The following is a 23,776-nucleotide window of genomic DNA, read 5'->3' as shown; positions in this document are numbered from 1 at the left end:
GACACAGAAAACGTTGCTTCTTCGCCAAGGTAACCGTGTAACGCGACACACATAATGAAACACACGGCAACGATAGTGTGCACTAGCTGGCGAAACAGAAAACGGCCCGATATTACGTTGCACAAACACGAGCAAGCCCGATATCATCCCTCTCTGCGCGTTGCGCCAGCGTTTTCCACCGCAAGCTCGTTACCGGTTCTCCAGGTTTTCTGACTGCTTCTTTTTACGTAGCAGCTACCTAGCCGGTTGGCTTTCTTCCTGCTCGGCTGTTTCTCGTTTTTCCTCTTCTCCTTTTGCCACGTTCGCGCTGGATATGCCATTACCGCGCCACCCAGCCGAGCATTCGTCGCAGCAACCAACGATCCTGAGAATCGTCAGCGGAATCGCGACGCGTATCCCCACCTACGAAACGTACGATGGAATTTAGAGAACGAGATTGTACGATGTTTCGCGGTTTAGTTTTCCACTCGGTTGAAGATAGTTTGCGTTTTAGGAGACAACACGAACGATCAACTGTCGAGAATAATAACGTTAGGATAAAGCAGGTTTGATGGAGTCTGGCAAACTGCAATATATTAGCGTAAGATCTTCACTATAATTAGTTTATTTACAATAAACGGATTAAACAGATGTTGGTTAAACGGGAAACGATGATTGTTTAACGCGAACTAATCACAATAACGTATTATAATTAAGACAACTAGATAGTTAATTTGCAACTCGCGTCAACACGGATCCAACGCTCTCTCTTACGTGGACCACATTCTCTCGAGAACGCTAGCAACGCTATCTCCCTGACACTTCTCGATTCACACTCTCTGGCTTCTCAACTCGCACTCTCCGACTTCTCAACTCACACTGACTGTTAATTCGTCTTTCTCCCTTAGCGTCCCTTTGTCTTTTATCTTAGCCCCACCACGCACGTGTTCCGCAACCGCTCGTGGCCAGAGTCACGCAAACCTTTTCCGCGAAACTATTCGATCGAAGGATCGACGTTACATCGTTGGGCCAGTCGGCACTTCGGCTTTCTCGCGACATTGTTTATAGTTCGCCCGATATCTCTTAGGTCTTTCGTTCACGATACTACATTAGGTTGTCCGGAAAGTGTCTTTCTTTTACAGACGCGTCTTTTACAATACAAACAATACAAATTTTAATAAAAACACGAAACCTAATCTGTCGAACGTCGTAATCTTTATCTTGATAAAACAAAATGGATCATACGTAGTTCGATAAAATAATATAAAACGGAACATGTTGTGCACCATTATTTCCTTATAAAACGAAAGAAGCTTTTCGTATGACCTAATATCTTTTAATTCAACTTTGCACACCGAGTAGTCAAAGTTGTAGGTGGCTACATCATTAGTCCGTAAAATCAGAATAAAACTCGATTTATCTGAATTTGTCGACGGGCAAGTAATTTATGTAATTGGAGTTCGTTTAATAGGAGATCACCGATTTTCCTCGTTACCCATTATTTTTCCTTCGTATAATAGGGGCTCGCGTTCAGACAAGTGAATCGAGCCGGCAGAAGTTCGGCTGATCGGACATTAACTGGAATTTCGTTCGAATAAATGGAGTCCAGATGAACGTGGTTCTACCGTAATAACGAACGAATTGAAAAATATTGTGCACTTTAGATCTAACGAGATTAGGGAGTGCAAGTAAAGCCTAAGAATTGGAAAATGCTATTGTCCATTTTATTCCAATCAAAAACTCTAAGATCCTTAATAGATGCACCTTAGTATGTTACCAACGAAACGATACATCGCGACCTTAAAATACCTACAGTTAAAGAAAAAATATCCAAATTCGGTGATAGATATAACATAAGAATTAACTATTGGGCTTATATAGGCTATAGGCTTACTATAGGCCGTGTCCCTAACCGTCTTCCTTGGTACTACAGTGTCGCAGACAGATCGTCTTACATGACCGTCGAGATATACACAAAATAGAGATAAACGCATAGTTGTCGTCAAGCAGCGAGTTCTAGAAACATCGATTCGCCTTCGGTCCGTTATTTTACACAAAGAAGGTGGCATACGTGATCATAGGCGCGAACGGTTGCGAGAACCGAGCGTGGTGGGGGTCGTCTCCCAGAGAAGGACAAAACCGAAGGGCAGTCAGTGGCAAATGAGGATTCAAACGGAGTGTATCGAGAGATTCGGACGAATAAAATCCAAAACAAACTAATTGTATCATCGTTAAATCATTTGTGACGTGTTCATTATAATTTTAAATATTGTTGGAAATAGAAGCTTATATTAACCCTGTTAATTCAGTGTTACAGTCATTTGAACTATCTCTGTTATCTTAATCGAAACAGGGGAACGACTGATTCGCGGCGTCGATTATCAGAATTGTAGCAAGGAATTCCTCGCGATCGCGTTTCTTCGCGAACGTTCGTAACACCACTAGTTATTCAATTAATTGACACGACCGATTAGATCCGCAGGTTAAAAAGACATTACCCTTTAGATTTAAACGTTAGATTCAGGTGGAACCAAACGTACGATAATCATTTATTATTCACGTTATAGTACCACGCTAGAATAATTTACTTATAATTCTCAATGAAAATTGATTGTAAGCTACTTCCAAATAAAAAGAAAAAGTCCAACCAGAGAAAATATCAAGAACTGTCGTCGAAACAAAGTGATATGTACACGCCAGCGAATTACGATAATAACAAGTTAACAACGTTGAACGAATTTCTTATTTTCTTACGAGTCCATCTATGCTGATAGAAGAGTATTACGAAAATTGAATCAGAAAATAAGTTTCAACGAACGTGTAATTCATTCGTTTCCAGTTGCACTTGTTTCTCCCTAAGGAAAACAGAAGTCCGCCACAAGGAACCATAAAGGAAACCAATCTCCGCTCCCAGGCGAGGACTGTATACGTAAGAGAAAACGGAAGATGAAAAAATGTTCTATGTTCTGGTACATCATCTTCCGTATATTGCGTAACCACAACGCAACAATTTTCTTTTTCGATGTCCCTCCTATCAGCTTTGCATTTTCTGTCTTACACGACCAACTCTCGTCTTCAATTTTCTGCAAATTCAATTTATTCTGTGGCGAAAAATAATTTCCTACTTGCCCGGACAAGACGAGTTTCGATTACGAATAATCAAAATGAAAATAAAAATAGATGGAGACGAAGATAAATTATCGAACTGTTTTTTAACTTCGGTATGCGTGTCAAAAATTTCGATTCGATTCGTTTAATCATTTAACGAAAGCAACGGAGTTTCACCTGCTATTTATTTATTATTTATTATTTATTATTCGAAGCTCGTCGATAAAAATTCATTACTCGTTGCGTTGTTCGAAAACAACGAAAATATCAAACCTAAGAGGAAATCGATATTTCAGAGAACGCGTGAAAAATGTTATATCACGCATTGTCCAGTCTTATTATTGAAATGAATCTAAAAATTGTGAAACCAATAAAACTGCAAATAATAATCGATCGCTACTTCCAAAGTTTCATCGTCACTGAAATTTCAAACTTAGAAAGCTCCGTCGTCGTAAAAATTCTTTGGTACTCGTTATGATCCATCGACGCGTTTCGTTACGTTCAAAGAATTCTGAAAATAACTGCAAATTTGAGATCGAATTAAATTAGAAAATGGATACGACGAGAGACAACGAGAAATTGACATATTCGTATCTTCATTTTTATTCGAAATTGAACCTCGCCAGTTGCTATAACTATATCGTTGCAATCTTTGTGGCCCGATTAACCGCAAGTTACAACGAATTTTCATGCAGACGATTATTTATGGACGCTACGTGATACCATATTTGCGGTACGATGAATCACGAGCGTAGAACCACCCTCGTAAAATTTGTCACAGTTTCGCAGGATAAAGTAATACGTAATAAATTGGAGTACAATAATGGACAACGATCTTATTAAACTGCAATAATGAACCAAAATTCGAGCAGCGTTCCCCATCGATCATCAGACGTTTTAGTTGAATGTGTTGCGAACTCTGTTCGCCCAACTTTCTCAGCTGACTGATATAATGGATTACGTGATAAAAGAGGGAACGTATGGAATATAGGTAATTCAAAAATTTATCAAAATATTCTCGATCTTGCGAGTTAATCATCGAACGATATAAAAATCGATATAAAAATGTAAATCGCCTTTTAAACCGCTAAATGAGAGGGGAACGAAGAAAATTAAAAAGTATATGGTATAGAGAAGTCAGAGGAACGTGATACGCTAAAATGTAACGTATAGTGAAAAGCAATTGAATTAAGATATTTCTAAAAAAAACTAAAATATTAATAAAATACAAAGACCTTAAAATATGAAAATTGAAATGCCGAGAGTATCAGCGAAATTGCTGAGATATTACATCCAAAAATAAGAAAATAATAGCGACATAATACATCAACGTCAGGCGCTACGTGTCTTTCAAACAACGACGAATTACTTTGTTCTAAAAACGTGCGGAGAAACGAAATTAGAAATATCGTGAAAGATTCTAAAGGAGATATAGTGCGGTAAACACGCGGTTTTGACTTTCTCAAAAGAGAAAAGTTTCGTTCATTTTTCGCATACCTACGTTCCTTGCAAGTGTATTCAGCGTCGACGATATTTCTCCCTCCCTTTCTCTGCTGTTCCTAATTAACCAAAGAATAATCCGGCTCGTACCTTGTTCACAGTTTTGGGCTGCTTACGTGCCGTGCGAGTCGCAGCATCTCAACGCGGTCCAGCTGACTCTGGAGCAGGTGGACCTCATTAAGAGGCTCATAGAGAAGTACTCGCAACACATGCAGTTCGCTGCATCTTCAACGGGTTAGTATCTTTCACGATTATCCGAAACAGACACAAATCTGAACTCCACCGCTTCCTGGCTACCCTCTGTTTCTTAAACAGACGAATCGTTAAAAAGGAAGAAAAATATAATAGGCGTGATAAGCGTGATAAACTAAAGAAAAAAACGAAATAGCAAAGATAAGTGACTACGATGATTAACAAGAAAGATTTGTCTTTACACTTGGTCTCTCATTATGTTTTTTTTTTATTATTATTTAATTTATACTTTACAATTTGTCCAGCTGGACGTACACTATGTTAAATAGGTGTTTTTCTTTGTTTTCTTCAAAAGAGGATATAACAAACTCGATGAGTTAACACTTAGCCAACGGAGCGCGTTTCCACCGCGCATTTTTCGAAGTTCATCGAGGACTGATATTCACTGCTTAAGAAACAAAGAAATCTAAAAATTATTTAAGCGGTCAATTATGATTTTATTTAACGATTTCAGATATTGTTTATACAAAACATCAAATTGAAAGTATAACAAAATATAGGTAAAATTAAAAACATTGAAGGTGACTAAAGATAAATAACAGGATTTGAACGCGAAATGAAAAATTCATAATGCATTCTAATATTTTTTACAGTGTGTAACTTTATTTTTAGTCATAATCGACAGTGTAACTTTTTAATTAATTTTAACACCACTAGATTCGTGTACTTTATTATATACTGTACTTTATAAAAGCAGAAAAGTTGGCGCGATTAATTGGGAACAATTCCAGGTAAACATAACTGATAATAACAACAAACAAGAAAAGAAAACGCGTTGCTAAAGTGAAAAAGGGAGATCTCCCCTCTGCGAAGAACATCGTTGCGTGACCAAACAGGGAGATCTCCCTATTCGGTTGGCACCGAACACTTAACAGTTGGTTAACAGTCTAAGTTAACACTTAGAAGGGACAAGACCGAGGAAATAAACAATTCAAAAGATTAAGAAACGTTTGCCCGGTACATAACTCAATACTATGTCTACAAACGAGATTGTACAGATGATACTGACTTAATTTTCAGAGATTCTGGATGCTCACGAAAGAGGCAGGATAGCTTCATTGATTGGGGTGGAAGGTGGACATAGCCTAGGAAGCAGTTTAGCTGTTTTAAGAACACTGTATCAATTGGGTGTACGGTATCTCACGCTCACGCACACTTGTAACACACCGTGGGCGAAAAGTTCGTCGGTAGAAGACGAAGAGGAGGATGGTGAGTAATATAGATGAACTGTGAATATTTAAGTAAATTTACCTTTCTACGAACGTAATTTAAAAAAAAAAAGCGAGAAATAAACAGAAATTAGCTCTATCCAATAAATGTTATTACGAGTGTGTTTGGGGTGTTTTTTATATTTCTTGAAATTTCTTATAAATATATAACAATCTAGATACAAAAATATTTGCAATGCAACTTTATTTTGTGTTGAGATTGTGTAATAAATGTTATTACGAGTGTGTTTGGGGTGTTTTATATATTTCTTGAAATTTCTTATAAATATATAACAATCTAGATACAAAAATATTTGCAATGCAACTTTATTTTGTGTTGAGATTGACTGGTAGAATATAACTTAACTGGTAAGAACACATAGAAAATACGGTTAAAGGCAATATGATTTGCAAGTGATTTTACTGCTAACGATAAACGAATGTCGAATAATTAATAAAGTACAATATGGTGAATTTAATTTGTCGACGTTGACTGCTAAAGGAAAGAGTGGATGCATTTGTAATAGAAAAATATATTGGTATAAGTATAGGTATAAGTACAGGTATAGTGTATGCTGATCCAGATCCTCATTCTTTCAGTGTTACAATACAATAGAAGAAGGATGATAGGGAGCACGTTCATATATTTATGGCAAAGGACATTAGCAAAAAGTTAACTTTGCTGTGTAGCTCTAGCTGAAGGATACAAGAAACAGCGATAGAAATCTACCTATAGCTCTTTTGTTTCTAGACCTTGCAACCCAAAACAAAACTTATATTCAAGGACACAGTAATATGCACCTCTCTTTATTTCAAGTTTTTTCACTGAATTCTATTCTATTCTCTTCGTAACAGCGTATTCTCCGGGTCACGGATATACAAAAGAAAAGGTGTAGAGTTTTTCTCGAAGTAATTACTTCAACATTTTTCACACTGAAATGACAATGAAATTAAAAATATTCGATATCGCGACTATCGCGTACATATCCAATGAAACATAGTATATTATGTAATCTTTATTGTACTCGTTACTATATTATCATATTATATTATATAAGCTATAAAAAGATATAGTAATAGCATAACACGATCGGAAAATGAAAAATTCCAAGTTTCGTTGTATCAGGGAGATAAATGTTTCGACGGTAAGTAGAGAGAGGGAGAAAGCTAAGTTCTCGTTTGTTTTAGGAGGCGGTCTAACGGCGTTCGGGAAAACAGTAGTTCAGGAAATGAATAGGCTGGGAATGCTGATAGACCTTAGTCATACAGCGAGGGCAACCATGAGGGACGCTTTAAGAGCCAGCAAAGCACCCGTCATTTTTTCTCACTCCTCGGCCTTCGCTATTTGTAATTCCTCGAGGAACGTTCCCGACGACATTTTAAGGCAGCTGGTAAGCAAAAGCCACGTTATTCGACTGTTTTTCCGTTTAATTAAATTTAAATTAAGATAAAAATTTCGCTGAAAAAGATTAATATATCGGAACGAGTAAGAAAATAAATCTAATTATATTCAAATTATTAAAATTACCGATCCTCCCTCGAGAAGAGAAAAAGATAACGGAAAGACACATTTTCAGGAGCAGAACGAAAATTAAATTCAAGTTTCATAAAGTCAGAGCTTTGGTATTAAATAAGAAGAAAAGCCAGCCGACAAATAATAAAAATTCTGAAAATTTTCTAAAAGATATTTCGAACTGAATTATCATCTTCGTTGTTGGAGAAAAAATAGAGACATACGTATACAGTGCGGTGAATAATTATAAACTCAAACCTTATTTTTACATTTGTCATGACATTGGAAGAAACATCGACGAAATTGTCTGTATAATTTCATGTTACAATACAAAACAAAACTGACGATGCAACAAACAAAAATTGTCTTCTTTCGAAGTCTGAAAAATATTACAATTTTCTCTTAAAATTGTGTATTCCACTGCAAAAAAGATATAACGTCAATGTTACACGTAGATTTCGTTAAATGTTTTGTGTATTTTCCTTTACTTCTTGTTGCTTCTATTAATCTGTTAGATATACTATCCACTAACTTACTTAAAGTTTCGTTTTGAATATCCACCCCCTACGGATTTCATTCTTTATTCAAGTTCAACCATATTTTCTATAGGTGACTTCTCCTGCTCGTAAACTTTTCTTCGTAGAATTCCCCGCAGGTCTCGATCGGGTTCAGATGAGGACTCGACGCTAGCCATGATAATAATTCTGTTGGAAATCCTGGAACCACGAAATCCTGGAACCACGGCTTCCTAACACCGGCTATACGAATAGCAACATTGTCTTGTTGAAAAACTGGCTTTCTGTCTTCTATTTCATTTACGAAGGACGATAATTCTCCGTGTAACGGAGGTGATCAGGAGCTGATATCCTACAGCATTCGATTTATCCCTTACAAAAGCAATTTCGCTTGTCCAGACATGAACAGTCTGGAAATAAGTTCTTGGAAATAAGTCAGTTCTTGGAAATAAGATTAATAATCACTAATAAGAATAATAATCGAATAAAATAATGTGGTGGACGGTGTGACGTGTTGTTGGTTAAATCAATAATCGGACGAGTTAATTTAATCAACTATATTTACAGATATTTTAAAGTGTAGGATACAAAGTTAATCGCAAGCGTTGTTCACTCGATGATACTCGTTATAAGATTGATTCGTTATACTAGTTCGCTCGACTGACTGATTTACTGACTCGATACTGATATTCATTCGCACTACTACTGACTAGTGGGGAAGTTTTTTTTTATTTGGTAGACTTTTTACAATCAATTGAGAATTATAAGTAAATTATTTTGGCGTGGTACTGTAACTTGGATTATAAGAGTTTATAGTATGTTTGATTCTAGTTGAATCTAATGCTTAAATCTGAAGGGTATTGTCTTTTTAGTCGGATCCGTCGTGTCAAGTAATTGAGTAACTAATGGGTTTTGGTGGTTGTTAACTCTTGTATTATATCTGTTACTAAATTTGGATATTTCTTCTTTAACTGTGGCTATCTTAAGGTCGCTGTGTATTGTTTCATTGGTAACATACCAAGGTGCATCTATTAAGGATCTTAGAGCTTTTGATTGGAATCCTTGGAGAATTTCTATGTTGGAATTACTCGCTGTTCCCCATAGTTGGATCCCATAGGTCCAAATAGGTTTTAATATGGCTTTATGTAGCACTATTCGTGGAGAACTTGGTCGTCTATTTATACTGGTCGAGAAGGGGGACCGAAAGCTTTGTCCAGAGTTTGTCTATTACATTATGTGCGTCGTGCAGTGTTAATCCTCTGTGGCAGAACAACTATGTGAAGCATCTGCGTATCGCGACGTCCTAAGACGCATATGCCGCTATACATCCTAAGACGCATATGTCCCTACAATAACATAAGAAAATATGTTTGAGTTTATAATTATTCGTAGCGCTGTGCATAGTGGCAAAATATTCTCTGCTATACGATAGCTTGTAAAACGTTTGTCAAATAAAAGTGCTGTTCGAGGATCTGTTAACGATCTACGTAGATTTGTTGCGAAATAAGTTTCGTCGAATTGAAAAGAAAAGTGACGGTTTTCGCGCTTTCTCTCGCACCAGATCGTTCTTCTTCCTCTCCAGAGGATGGACGATTATCTGTGCAGCTGGTCTCCCAGTGACACGAAACATTTACCACCGGCTATTCGTTTCTATTGTCGGGTTTTCTGCTCCATTATAGGAAACCTCTTCGCGTTCCCTCGTTAAACGACAAATTAGTAGGGCGAGAAATTAACGGATTTATCTGTTCCCCTGTTCCTCGTTGGCTTCGTATCTTTCCACAAACCGCAATTTTCTTCCTCGAATCCCCTCGAGTGGCAGATTTTTCCTCGTCTCGCTAGAATTCTACGCTGCGTTTCGTAACTGTAAAACCACCCGAAAGAACTTTTAATTCTTACGTATACATCATCAACTTGATAACTACGCCGTGTTTGACATTCTTTTCATGTTTGACATGTTTTTGCGCAGATACACGCGGAATCAGCGTAGGAGAATGCTTCATTTTACAAAAATTGAACCCCGAATACAGCAAGATGGAATTGTAACACAATTTTTATAAATTTAACTGTTACATTCTGCGTATTTCTAATCGGATTTCGTTGCCTCGTACTTTGTAACTCGTACTTGGAAAAGAATAGAAAATTTGATTTTATAGTCGTAAAACACATACCTATACACGTTCTTGAGACATAACATACATAGGTACATAGATGTATTTTATCGATATTAAACAGACTAATAGACACAGTATATGTTCGATATAAAATGAAAATAATATATAATAATAGTAATAATAATAATAATAATAATACAATGGAAATCAAGTAAAAGTTATTTTACGATAATTGAGATGAATTTTTTAAACATTCCAAAAAATTACACAGTGAACATTATTAAGCGATATTTTGACATAGAAACCTGTGTGAACGCATTGTTTTAGCTTGACAAGAGAGTTATCTCGTTACGAAGCTTGAAACTGTCCGAGATCGGCATTTCACAAGTGCTCTTCCGTTACTCGATGGTTACAAAAGATCTTCGGTTCTCTTATAAGCCAGTAATATCCTATGCAATTCTCTGATCAAAGGGAATAATAAGCATTACATAGCTAAATCTGTAAGAAAATATCAGAGAAGAACAATTTACGATTTATTCAAGTCGTCGATCGTTATAACGTTTCTGAATCGTGGAAAGAAATTTTAGAAAAGAATCCAATATAGAATCTGTTAAAAGTTCGACTTTATTACATTTACTTTACGATGTTAAACCGTCGATAAATTCTTTCCTCTCGAATAAAACAACGTTCATTCGTTATCTATTCGAAAATAAGAAAGATCTTCGGCGGAGGTGTAGTTGGAGATAGGTGAAAAGAGGAGTTTGCGTTTCGTCCCGGGACTACCAGTGGACTCGTCAGTAAGGCTATGTCCGGTAGTCCCTACCTTAGACGTAGAGGGAGTCTCGCTGGGTGCGTTATTTGTATCGTGCGCCCGTATATTCGACCGCTAGCGAGATAGACAGACTCGTTGTCGTCGTAGTAGCCCTCTAGTGTTGACGGTTGGTACCCGCGGATCGCACGGGAGGTGTTTCGCCGCGTTGATGCCTCGATCTGTCGGCGTCCTATTGATACCGATCCGCCACAGATCGTTCTTTAAAATAAAATTCGTAACATTCTGGACCAACATTTAGGTTCGTTTGCGACAGGTTTCTACGGTACAGTACAGTTGCCCAAAAGAGGAAACACAGGTACGTACGATGCAGACGAAATGCGGTTACGCGAGAACATTGCGGTAGATTTGATCGAGGAAGACGTGACGATAGTTGCGGTCAGAATTTGCGGTCAATACAAGGCACGACCAAGATTTCAGACTTCGAGCGGAATAATCGAACTTTTCGTCGATCCGAAAGCTAGCGTGTTCCTTATTTGTTTCAGGTGAAAGATTCCAGTCGCCAGATCTTCAAATTTTCAAGTTTTCGATTTTCCAAGTTTTCGAGTCACCGAAGCCTGAAAAATTCATCGAACGCGTCGAATCTTTAGGTTTCTAAGTTTTCAAACGCTCGAATCTTCGGACATTGAAATTTGTAAACATCCAGCCATCTAAATTTGCTTGAAGTTCAAACTTTCGAACGTTCAGGCACCCAGATTTCCAAACACTCGAGTTTCCAAATTTTTTAATCTTGCGAACCTTGAACACGCGATCCTTCGAACTTTTCAATTTCCAAATTCCATCGTATCCCAAAAATTTTGCCTGCTATTGTGCCTGATACCATCCAGCCATTTTAAATTTTTGGATGAAGATACACGAAAGTATGGGATTTAAAGCTCGGATAAGTTTTTTTATAAGAAGTACGATCGAAACTTCGAGCGACTTTATCGAACGATGCAACATATAATAATGAATTTCATTTGTAGGCTGCTAACGGTGGATTGGTGATGGTGACGTTTTATAATTACTTCGTGAAATGTGGCTCTCAGGCGACCGTCTCCGACGTTGCCGAGCACATTTACTACATTAAAAACCTAATTGGTGTGGACCACATCGGTGTCGGTGGCGACTTCGATGGTATCAACAAGTAGGTACATTTTTTTCTTTAACACGTTCTATCGCGCAAATCCATATACATATGCACGATAGAATACACAATCGCAAATAAATAAACCTTTCGAAACTTTCCAATTTCTGCAGTTGTTACTCAGAACTTTTACGTATTAGCCGTGTTCGATGGTAATAACGTTTCCTAAAATAGTACACACAGGTTAGATATATAACACGTAGAAGCCTCAGATGGTAACAAACGAATAATTGTCATTAAATATACGATGTATACAACTTCTGCAGTTGTTACTTGGAACTTGTACGTTTTAGCCGTGTTCGATGATAATAACGTTTTCTAAAATAGTACACACATGTTAGATATATAACACGTAGAAGCCTCAGATGGTAACAAACGAATAATTGTCATTAAATATACGATGTATACAATTTATATACAGGGTGGTTGGTAACTGGTGGTACAAGCGGAAAGAATTCTACGCGAAAAAAGAAGTTGAAAATGTAGAATAAAAATTTTTTTTTAATTTTTCCATCGAGACAACGATCTACAGTGAGATCCGTTATAACGTACCGCACGCGTACCGAACGAAAATTCAAAGTCGATTTTCTCGAAAACAGAGCCTGAAACGAAAAATTTTTATTCTATATTTTCGACTTCTTTTTTCGCGTAGAATCACCCCCTTCCGCTTGTACCACCAGTTACCAACCACTCTGTATATAAATTGTATACATCGTATATTTAATGACAATTATTCGTTTGTTACCATCTGAGGCTTCTACGTGTTATATATCTAACATGTGTGTACTATTTTAGAAAACGTTATTATCATCGAATACAGCTAATACCAACCACCCTGTATAACCGCAATACAATTAAACATGTATGTAAATCAAAAGATCGTTTATATCGTCAAATATGATTCATTCCCGACGTATATATCTGTCTAGAAAAACTCATAAAAGGTCCTACGGTATTTTTCTGCTTGCCTGGAAAAAGATAAACACGAAGAAAAGTCGTCTTCGTTATAAGCAACCGGTGGATCTTTACGAATGTAAATATGCAAAAATGCACAGAATGTTCGTAACACGCAAATGTACGTAGAATATTCAGAGTCTAGCACCTGGCATAGCTCGGTAGGTGAGACGAGTTTCTCCTTACGTTCTGTTCCATTATTTTGCCTTTACAAAAATACGAATCTTTCGTAAAAAGAAGTCTAAAGAGAAAACACCTCACTGATCTCATTAAAGAAATAAAATATACAAACTCGAAGATGGTATCTCGCTGGGGGTAGCCATCCACATGCTATTTAGCAATAAAGCTAAACAAATTTACCGAATGTCCAGCTAGACAAATTGTAAAGTACAAATTGAATAATAAAAAAAAAGAAAAAAAAATGAATCTGCACAAATATCCGCGGTCCGGTTATGAGCCATTTCTACGAATGGACATCGAAGTCGGTGTAATATCCGAATAGGAAACATCGTGAATCGTGGGTCCAATTTGATATTCCATAAGTTTAATCAAGGGAGTACGCACGGCTGTAATTAAGCTTTTCGATGCGGCGACGTTGGTCGAAAAGATTTATAGTCACAAGGGTGCGGCGGCGTAAACCTTCCTGTGAACACATTTACCGGCTCGTGTCGGGTAATTCATCGTGTTTGTGCAAGTTATCGTAAACCGATGAACGGAGAATTAATGGCACTGTAAATCTAATTACAAGACCATAGACTTTCCGTTTTTCCTTTCGATATTCTGTTACACGATGGATGCTTGGTGGTCCGTTACAATGGGTTATCGATCATCGAAAAAAGAAAAATAAAAAGAAAAAATACAGAGAGCAGGAGAATGGAGTTTGAGGTACACGTCGGAAAGAATTACGGGTTGTTTAACTCATTTGGATTCATGGTGGGAAAGATAAGCTGTAATTTAATGCGTTTGAATGTAAATCTTCGTGATTAATGTCTGTTATTACTGGATACAAACTGATAGAACGAACGTGGGACAACAGTGCTTGGACAAATGTTTCTTTTATTTATACACTGGCATCGATTTAGTAACTCTTGATGTTAATTAGAACGGAGATTATTCGCGGGGGAAGTAGAGTCGTTTGAATAATTATCTAATGGAATAGATTGTACGTATACAAACGGATATATTCAATGATCAAAGTTTCACTCTGAGGTGGAGTTGAATGTAAGTGCCCCAAGAAATGCTCTTGATGTTCAACAAAAAGGATTTATTAAACGATTAACGATCAACGATTAACAATCACGCTTCTCGAATGTGTTTGCTTCGCTGTTACGCTAGACCCTTCGCACTTCGTTGTTCGAAACGGAATGAATCTCTTTCTTTCTTTTCGTCGCCCCCTCAATATCCCCACTATCCGTGCGTTTGTTTGGCATCCGCGACCGTTGCTATGCACGCCTTCTCGAACATTCGGCGAAAGGACCGTTGGGATATTGATAGCTCATTAGGTACTTCGCTTCGGCGATATACATTGTTGCCGAGTGTCGCGAAGCCATCGGAAAGTTCCGTTGTCGCGTGGCGCTACAACTCAAAGTTTCTAAATTTTGTAAAACGAGCAGATGTATCTTATACGAATTCCTCGTCTCTTCGAATTATTAAAATCCTCGTGTATCTAACAATCCATCAAATCCATCGTTAATAACCGTAAAAAAATTACGATATAAAAATTGCCATTGCTCTCTATTCATTTTCATCGCTATAATTATTATACGTTACTTGAAATAAATTGGACATTTTGACACGCGCATTGTAAAATATGAAAAGTCACAAAGATCAACGTTGCAACTATTCATTTCCAGTTTGATCGTAATCAAACTCGGGCACGACTTGTTACAAGGGATCGATTCTGTTGACAGGACACCCAGAGGACTGGAGGATGTCTCCAAGTATCCGGAACTGTTCGCCGAACTTCTTCGAAGTGGGAACTGGAACGTGTACGACTTAAAGAAAGTCGCCGGACTGAACCTGCTGAGAGTCCTTCAAAAGGTTGGAACGCGTTCAAATCTAAATTCGAATCTTCCTGCCAGGTTGCTACACCGCGAGCATCCCAATTGTTCCCTATACGACACGAAAATAAAAACAGTCTGTAGTCTGTTGTTTAATTCTTTGATTCTGAAAATCGAATAAATTTGAAGCAAGACGATTCCACAAGAGTTTTAATTAACTTTCGCTCAATCGATTATTAAACGAAGGATATAAACGAAATAAAGGAATTGAAAGGGGAAACAAACACTTCTCTTCTGAAAGACCATTTTCTCTAGGAAAAGATGGAAATATTTTTGTTTTACGAAAACTTAGGACAAAAGTAAAACTTTTTTATGAGAATGATATCTTGCGTAGATTTGCGATTTTTTTTAAAGAGAAAACTGCACGTACGTGTTATTCGTTTCAGGTGGAAAAAGTGAGGGACGACATGAGAACAGCCGGTATGACGCCTTCCGAAGAATACCTTCAGGATTCTCCCGACACAACGGGCAGTTGTGCGCTCGATATCAATTCCGTGCAAACGGTCATGGAGATTTGATCGTTCTATCGTGCCCTTCTATAGTTTCCGGATGGTGTGCAAATTACTTCTCCACGAGCACCCTGCCGTCCTATGCTCGACTAGACGAGCTGAGTCGCGTCGGAACCGGAGAAGTCCTAGCAGAACGAGCGATCCAAGAGAGAGAAAGAGAAAGAGAGCTTCTCATTGCTTGATTCTTGCCCGCCTACAAAATCTGTCCCTTTTTAGATGCTCAATCAGGATAACAATTGAACGAGAGAAAAAAGAAAGGATGAAGAACCTACCTCGAACGAAATACACAGCTTCGAATGTCTAATTTGCTGGGCTGTAGGTTTCTGTTGCTTGAAAGCACAAACATAGAATATTATTATTTCTCAACGAGCCTCTGCAAAACTGTTAATTCGCCATGTTTATAATTATTCGAACGATTAAGAAAATACGACGATCGTGTTTTTATCATAACATTTATTTTATTATCGTTAACGTTAAAATAATCATTAAGCATTACGAAATTCACGTTCTAAATTACCCATGTATCTGTCAACAATAATTTAAGGCTTAAGTTTTAAGTAGAGGAAAACTGATTATAAAATCGTCTGTATTTTAACATTTATAACAACTATATTTTGGTATCTCGTACATATGTTTCAGAACAGACATGTACAAGGTAACAATGCTATTTTTCATAGGAGTAATAGCAACGCATTGTAAAATTTATTATAAAAAGAAATACGTGTATTCTAATATGCAATCTTTGAATAAAGTGTAAACAGATTTTTCTCCATTTCATAGTTTTACGATACAAAAGCTGTTAATTCGAAGAATTGTGTACATCACTGGGAGAATTTAAAATTTTCATTGTCGTTCGAAGAGTTATAGAGCGCTGTGTTCTTCAAGAAAATAAGTTTTGTCGAAAATCAGGCTATATCCTACAATTTGATATTGTATACGTGCGACGTATATATACCTCCGACGTATGTTTAAAAACACCACTAAATAATTTAATGAAAAAGAATTTAGTTTCAAATCGATCAGTTACAATTAAAAAGGTCATACTTCTAGATAATGTTTTTGACGTACTAGAAGTACCAAATTGCATGAAATTCTTGTAAAAAATGATTTCTGAAATGCCAAACAAAACGATCAATTATGCGTAAATCGGTACACCGAAAAAAATAAAGAGAACATATTGTGACAATATAGAAATCTTCTAAACTATGTCACTGTCGTACTGTAAAAGAAAAAAATATTATGTGTAAACCTGGCTGTGTATCTTCATATGTCTTCCCCCCTTCGTTGCACCAAAAATACGTGCACTTTAGCGTTAATAATTTGAGGAATCAAAATGAGCAAACCCATATCTGAAAGAATCACGGGTTTATTTGAAAAACATTATTATAGTCGTTGAAGTGAAAAAGGTTTCAGAAGGAAAACATATCTGTTTTAACGAAATGACGCAAAGAAAAAGCATATTCGCAAAGTGAATCTTGCTGTTAGTATTATAGAGAGGAGAATATTGTTATACAAAACAAAATGCTTTCAAAAAATAAGAAATACTTGGATAAGATAAAAATTGCTCACAAGAACTATTGTCGATAGAATTCAAACGTGTGTGAGTGTTTCTCAACGTGTTATGTCGGATGTAATCTATCACTTATACACATCCAAATTTTCCTCGACAAAAGCATCATCTAATATCTTCGACGACTCGTTGGAAGTTTCTGGGGTTTTGATAAAAATTCACCCCTGCGATTTTCATGTGTCACCATTCACCTATTTGTGTCCTGTGTGCACTTACTATGTGATTCATGCGAGTTGATTCTTCGGAAAAAATTGCTATCGGATAACAAACAGAATGAAGATAACTCGTATGGATTATACCTAACTCCTACACGAGGAGTAGGTAAGAAACTTTAGAATATCAAAAATTCCGTTGTAGCTTCGCAGCGGATTCTATAAATAAATGTTTCTATTGTATACTTGTCATTGTTCGACTATTCATTTTCCCTTATCCTTATTATACAACAGATTTCCATATCTTCAGAACATTTCACGTAAGTTGTATTTTACAAAATGTAATTGTATGAATCTAATTATAAGAGTTTTATTAGTATCAATACCTAAGTATTTTTTTAAATTATTACGTAATACACATACCTAATAATAAATAATAATGCAAGATTTTTAGGAAAATACTGTATATTTGAATGTTTCGTTTCTTAATACAAATGAAGAAGTTTTCCAATTCTACATATTTGTCCTTATCTTCTTTTTCTGCATTTTGGTTTTCAATATAAAAACAAATTATTTAATTTTGTAAGAAGCTGTTGATCTAGTTGGCGAAATTCAAAAGCACATTGATTTCGTTCAGTCTTAAGATCGATTTCGTGACATAGTAAAGATTCTAAACACAATGTAATTCTTAGTCTTCCATATGCTTCGACTTTTGTAAAATAATTTTTCGCCTTTGAAAGTGCTTTAATAGCTTTTAAGATTACTTCCTTTCGCGCCTTGTCACATGTTGGAGCAGTAGCAACTAAACATTTCGTATATAAAACAAACGCTCTACCTTGATCGTAATATCCTCCATGCGCTAAAATTTGTGTAATTGCTTCTTCTACTAAGTTTAGTGCTAAAGTTGGCATACCCATTATTAACTGGAACGTTAATAAAAGATCAATATCATACTCATAATATCTATAATATTTATAATGTAATCAATATCTTCAATATCTTTAAATTAATGAAAAAATGTATTAATTAATCTAATTACCTGAATGTTTGCAAGATGCATTTTTATTAATGCTTTATAATAAGATAAATGATTTTTTACTGCAAGTTCTAGAGCTGTATTTAGAAGTACTAAAGAATTCACTCCTACAATCCCATTCTCTGGTGAAACAGAAGCGCACATTATTTGACTTAATAAAATCATAGTTCTTATTTTATTTTGAGGTGTTAATTGCTCTTCTTTGCCAATGCTGTCGATACATTTTAAACCTTTTGGATAATCCCCTTTCTCCAAACAAACTTCCGCTAACCTAAACATTCAAATTTTTAAAGACAATACAGACCCTGCATAATAAAACGACATATTTTAATATATCGCTATACCTAAATTTAGATTCCAAAGGATCTAAACTTGAAATATTTGACGCTATTGCTTCAGCTTCACTCCACTTTTCTTGTCTCATTAATTGTGTAAACACATAAAGTTGCTCGCTTAACTTCCATATCTATGAAACAAATAATATTTAAACTTCGTTATATGATTCATTCGGTTACGTATAACATTAACCCTTTGCGGACGAGTGTCGGCAAATAGCCGTTCAAGTCTTTTCACCGTTGCGAACGCGTGTCGGCATATAGCCGTTCGAATCTGTTCACAGTTCCGGACAGTTACCTTGAAGTGACTGGCGTACGTCTATTTTCCTAAGCGATAATCTTATGCGTATTTACGCATGGTTATAATAAACTAAACAGTATTATGTTTTTGATGAAAGAAAATTATAGATCTTTAGAAATCTTATTTTCCGTTTAACGTAAACTCGCGATGCAAGATGATGGTCGAGTCAGAACGAATTTCAATCTTTCAATGGCATTACCAAATGAATCAGAAAGCTTTTTATGTATTTTACATATTTTTTATAATACCTTATACACGATGCCTAAAAGTTCCAGAAAAAACATGTTCGATAATGATAGTAGTGATGACGAACATTAATTTGAACCTGACAAGATAGAGGACGACAACAGTGCTTCAGATAGTAGAAACGAACTCCGTTCAACAATGAATCGGCTCAGACGTTTCAATACTTCTAGTAATAGTGACAATGATGATGAACTAAATATTGATGAAAATAATACAAGCCTTAACAATGAATAACGCAAACGTTCAACGTGTATATTTTCTCAACTGCGCGCGCCAGTACCTCTCGTCCACAGCGACGCTCGCTTGTCGAGCGGCCCCGTCCGCAAAGGGTTGATTTCTAAATGGTACCTTATTACACGGTTCATTAGGAAACCTCTCCTTGGCATGAGCAAGTACGATGTCAACCAAAAAATATTCTCCGAATTCTACTAAGATATTCGCGATATTAATGACAACCTGGCAAGTAGATGGTCCATTAAACATATGCTGTTTTTTATCCCCTGTATTATGTAAAAGTAATAACTGAGCACAAACTGAAGACATCTCAGTTTTACCGTAGTATGCCCATAACGCAGATTTTTCAGCATATGTCATTGACATTAAATCTACCATAGAATGTTGACAATTTAAGACATCGGATTTCATCAGAGTCTGCAATTAAATATTAAGAACAATTTAATCTTGAATAAGCATTAGAACACACATTGAATACAACTGAATAAAAGAAATACCTCGAACACTTGTGATGGACTCTTAGCTTCTAAAGCAGAATTATGAGCATATGCAATAAGACCTAATCCAGTTGTGTGAGTTATTCCTAACATACTTGCCTTGCCAACTGATCTTTCTATCAATGGTCCCCTAAATTATATTACAAATATGGTGATAAATATATATCAATGCAAGTTAAGAGATTTTAACTTACTTTTGTTTGATAGTTAAATAATACATCCAAGCATGTGCTAATTGTAAACAGACATTGTCTCCAGCTTCTTGAGCCATCATGATAGCTTCTTTCAAAGCAGCTTGTGCTACTTCCCTTAAATGAGAATGAAATGACAACATGAATCGTATACAAAATTCTTAATTTTTAAATTTATATAAAAACGCACTTATGATTAAATTGAGCATGTAAAACTGCTAGATTTAAAGCTGCATATCTGAAAATGCGAGATTTATCTTCAGGTGCAGAACGGTTTTCCAAAGGTGCTAATCTATCAAAGCAGTGATAAAGACTATCTATAGCTCCACAGTATTCATTGACCCTTAAACAGTTTAAATAACTTAAATAATGCTGAAACATATTAAAGATTATGAGAAAGTAAGAAATACAAAAAGATATTTAACTGCATCTTTTAAAATATATATAAATAAAATGTGTTCTCACTACATGATACTCACAGCTTCTGCATAATAAGGACTACAACTTAAAAGTTCTCGTACAAGAACTTGCAGTTCTGCAGGAGACATCGCTTTATGTTCATCTGTTTGTATAGTATGTGCTTGTTGTGCAACAAGTAATTCAGCTTGTCTTCCACCCCAAGTTGTTTTAATTCTTTCAAAATACAGAGAAATTATAACAAAATACATATATATCACATAACAAAATTACAGTTTATGAATATAATGAACACATACTCATTTATATGTGAATCTTCTGTTTTAGAAGCTGCAGATATATCAGAACCATCAAACGTATTAATTCTTTTATCCAAGTATTTTTTCAAAGCTTCATAAAGAGCTACAACTTGATCAAAAGGTAATTTTTCAAAAAAGATTATAACTCTCCTTATATATAGCCCAAGCACAGAATTTTTATTTAGGGCAGGTAAAGAAAGAGAATGATCCAATGTTGGTTTTATAAGACGTCCAACATTATCAAATAAATCTAATAATCCTTCAACCCCTTTTCCTCTTAACATATTCAATTGAACTTCCATATGATGTGCAAACCGATGTAAAATATATTCAGGGGAATGTAATATATTCAGAAGTGTATTAAGATCCATGTCAGGGGACTAACAAAAAAGATAAAAACATTTATTATTTAATATATTCCAATAAAATTAAATATTAACCCTTTATAATAGTATACATATGAATGTGTGTGTGTACGTTTGTGTGTGTATAGAACATTTTACTTTATTTAGTGTACAAACAATATATTAAATAAAATCATTTTATTAATGCTTACTTGAATCAATTTCAAAGCGACTAAACAAAAATCACGTCTTTCCACAATTGCTGGAACAAAATATTAATATTAATAGTAACATTAATAATATAGTATTACAATATTTATAATAAATTTAGATTATGATGTCTATAAAGATAGTAAATTACCTTTTGTTGTTTCATTGCAATATTCTTTAATCAAAATGACAGTTGCTATTTTGTATGGTGTCAAAGTTTCTTTTTGCACTCTTTTTATATTGCCATCGATATTCATTAAATCCGTAGACATTGTGATCAACGGTATCATAGCACGTATTTCAACTAACTATATACTCTCCATTTTAAACGAAAAGAAGATTTTATATGTATGCTAATTTATACATCTGAAATTAGCAATGGTAAATGAATTTATACTTATTGTTATGGTATACCAGGATTAGTTCGATATTATCACGGTGAGGGAGCTTTAACTCTCATATGTTTCATCCAACATCGCATCCTCTCTGTATGTACATACATACTTAATGACAAATCCGTAATCACGTAGTTGACAACCCAATACTTAACATGGTTATGTGTATTTTAATGCATGTTGTGATTTAAAAGTTTAGTGCAAAGATAACATTACAAGTTAGGGAATTAATTATTAATTTTGTAGTTAATATAAATTTTATTTCCAAAATAGGAATCCAATTGCACATCTACTTTAATTGATCTTATTAAAGCTTTTTAAAAATGATAAAAACATTTATATTTCTTGATTTGGAAACAACTGGATTAATTACAAAGAATTATATGCCAAAAATCACAGAAATGTCATTAATTGCAGTATCAAGAACTGCTATATGCGATACTACAAATATTTCACCAAGAGTTTTACAGAAACTTGTTTTACCAATACATCCAAATGTACCTATTTCAAAGGATATTCAAACATTGACAGGTATCTAACATTTAATTATTTTTAGCAAACAATTTTTATTCTACCTTAAACGAACTGCTATATCTTTCTATTTTTATATAAATAAAACTTATATTATTATAGGCTTATCCAATGAAAATTTAAAAGAATTTCCATGTTTTAATTGTGACATATATAACTTAGTATTAAATTTTATAAATCGATTAGCAGCACCAGCTTGTTTTATAGCTTATAATGGAAATAATTATGACTATCCAATATTTTTATCAGAATTCAAAAATATTGAGAAGGTATATGTAGTATTATATCGTAATATAATTTTACAAATTCATGAATAATCTGACTTATCTCTTTAAAGAATTTCAGTGAAAATGTTTTAAGCATTGACATGATGCATCTAGTCAAAGAATTTTTCTCTTGTAAACAAAATCCAAGAAAAGAAATGAATATTGTACAACCTATTGCTAGTAGTTCCAGTTGTACTGAAGTTAGTATTTTATTGAATGATGGTTATGATAAGATTTTATCTGATGCATTAGATTCTATTATGGATGCAAATTTTAATTATCATAACAAAAATAACACTCCAACTAAGATTAAAGAAACAACAGTTCATTTGGATAGTGTATTTAACACTCCACAAACTAGTTACTGTAAAAAGATACAAAAAATCAATGAAAAGACACCTGAGAATCAAATTATAAAATTACAACACTGTGATGAAAATTTTCAGGATAGAAGAGGACGTAATGTAAGAAGACAATTAGATTTTACAAATAGTCGGCCCATTAATTTTAGATTGAGTAGTGTTTATAAACATATTTTTGGTAATAACCCTGAAGATGCACATAGTGCAGAAGGTGATTGTCTTACTATGATTCGCTGTGCTATCAAATTAGGAAATTTCTTCGTAGAATGGACAGATTGCAATGCAGTACCTTTAACTAATTATACCAGCAAATAAAATATATTTGTTGAAAGAGTAACATTTTTTTTTTGATAGTATTGTATTTATGATTCCACTTAAGGAAATATATTTATTAAATGTGTACATATATTGGATTATATCAAAATCTATTTTATCTTCTGAAAATAGTTCAAAATATAAATTTTATTACATATATTACAAATTTTGGAAGTGATAAATGTAACTATAAATTTAGAAATTTATTTTACAATGTGTACATACAAATTTATAAAGCGTCTAAAAATTTTTTATAATAATAGAATATACATATGTATATAATAACAATAATAATAATACCTTATCATATATTAGAGTTTGTTTTCTTTCTTCTTTAGTATATATTTTCTTAACTTAGGGATAGTTATTTTAGTTGAATATCTACGTGAAAAAATAAGTCGAATTAGATGG

The 23,776-nt window shown here is 34.9% G+C and overlaps 3 protein-coding genes across 5 annotated transcripts in view; 2 read left to right on the top strand and 1 right to left on the bottom strand.

The window, feature by feature from the left end:
• LOC117210078 (dipeptidase 1-like) overlaps positions 1-17,638 on the top strand; it is a 237,946-nt gene extending 220,308 nt beyond the window's left edge. The window contains exons 3-8 of one of the 2 annotated variants that reach the window (XM_033452709.1): positions 4,689-4,821; positions 5,860-6,048; positions 7,239-7,438; positions 11,981-12,141; positions 15,006-15,135; positions 15,542-17,638. In XM_033452709.1, the coding sequence (XP_033308600.1) occupies positions 4,689-4,821; positions 5,860-6,048; positions 7,239-7,438; positions 11,981-12,141; positions 15,006-15,135; positions 15,542-15,673 (945 nt within the window). In that variant the 3' untranslated portion in view covers positions 15,674-17,638. Of the gene's footprint in view, positions 1-4,688; positions 4,822-5,859; positions 6,049-7,235; positions 7,439-11,980; positions 12,142-15,005; positions 15,136-15,541 lie in introns of both variants that reach the window. The other variant, XM_033452708.1, reaches the window with a different exon arrangement.
• Positions 17,639-17,833: 195 nt separating this feature from the next.
• Positions 17,834-21,786, bottom strand: LOC117210077 (anaphase-promoting complex subunit 5). Its single transcript, XM_033452707.1, has 11 exons — positions 21,648-21,786; positions 21,499-21,548; positions 20,943-21,322; positions 20,706-20,859; positions 20,417-20,598; positions 20,230-20,343; positions 20,036-20,165; positions 19,653-19,955; positions 18,767-18,888; positions 18,426-18,693; positions 17,834-18,309 (listed from the first exon to the last, which is right to left on the bottom strand). The coding sequence occupies exons 1-11, from the start codon at positions 21,784-21,786 to the stop codon at positions 17,941-17,943; spliced, it is 2,211 nt and encodes a 736-aa protein (XP_033308598.1). The 3' UTR covers positions 17,834-17,940.
• A 376-nt stretch (positions 21,787-22,162) lies between these two features.
• Positions 22,163-23,452, top strand: LOC117210080 (three-prime repair exonuclease 1). Of its 2 annotated transcripts, XM_033452711.1 has the most exons (4): positions 22,163-22,422; positions 22,525-22,691; positions 22,760-22,888; positions 23,135-23,452. In XM_033452711.1, the coding sequence occupies exons 1-4, from the start codon at positions 22,215-22,217 to the stop codon at positions 23,363-23,365; spliced, it is 735 nt and encodes a 244-aa protein (XP_033308602.1). In that variant the 5' UTR covers positions 22,163-22,214; the 3' UTR covers positions 23,366-23,452. The 2 variants fall into 2 exon arrangements, with proteins under 2 accessions (XP_033308602.1, XP_033308601.1); XM_033452710.1 differs by having other exon boundaries at positions 22,760-23,452.
• The last annotated feature ends 324 nt before the right edge of the window (positions 23,453-23,776 follow it).

Source organism: Bombus bifarius, unplaced genomic scaffold (genome assembly GCF_011952205.1).
Source record: "Bombus bifarius isolate JDL3187 unplaced genomic scaffold, Bbif_JDL3187 scf7180000008199, whole genome shotgun sequence".
Taxonomy (NCBI): Eukaryota; Metazoa; Arthropoda; class Insecta; order Hymenoptera; family Apidae; genus Bombus; species Bombus bifarius.
The sequence above is the reverse complement of the archived record's forward strand: the minus strand, read 5'-3'. Positions and strand labels throughout refer to the sequence as shown.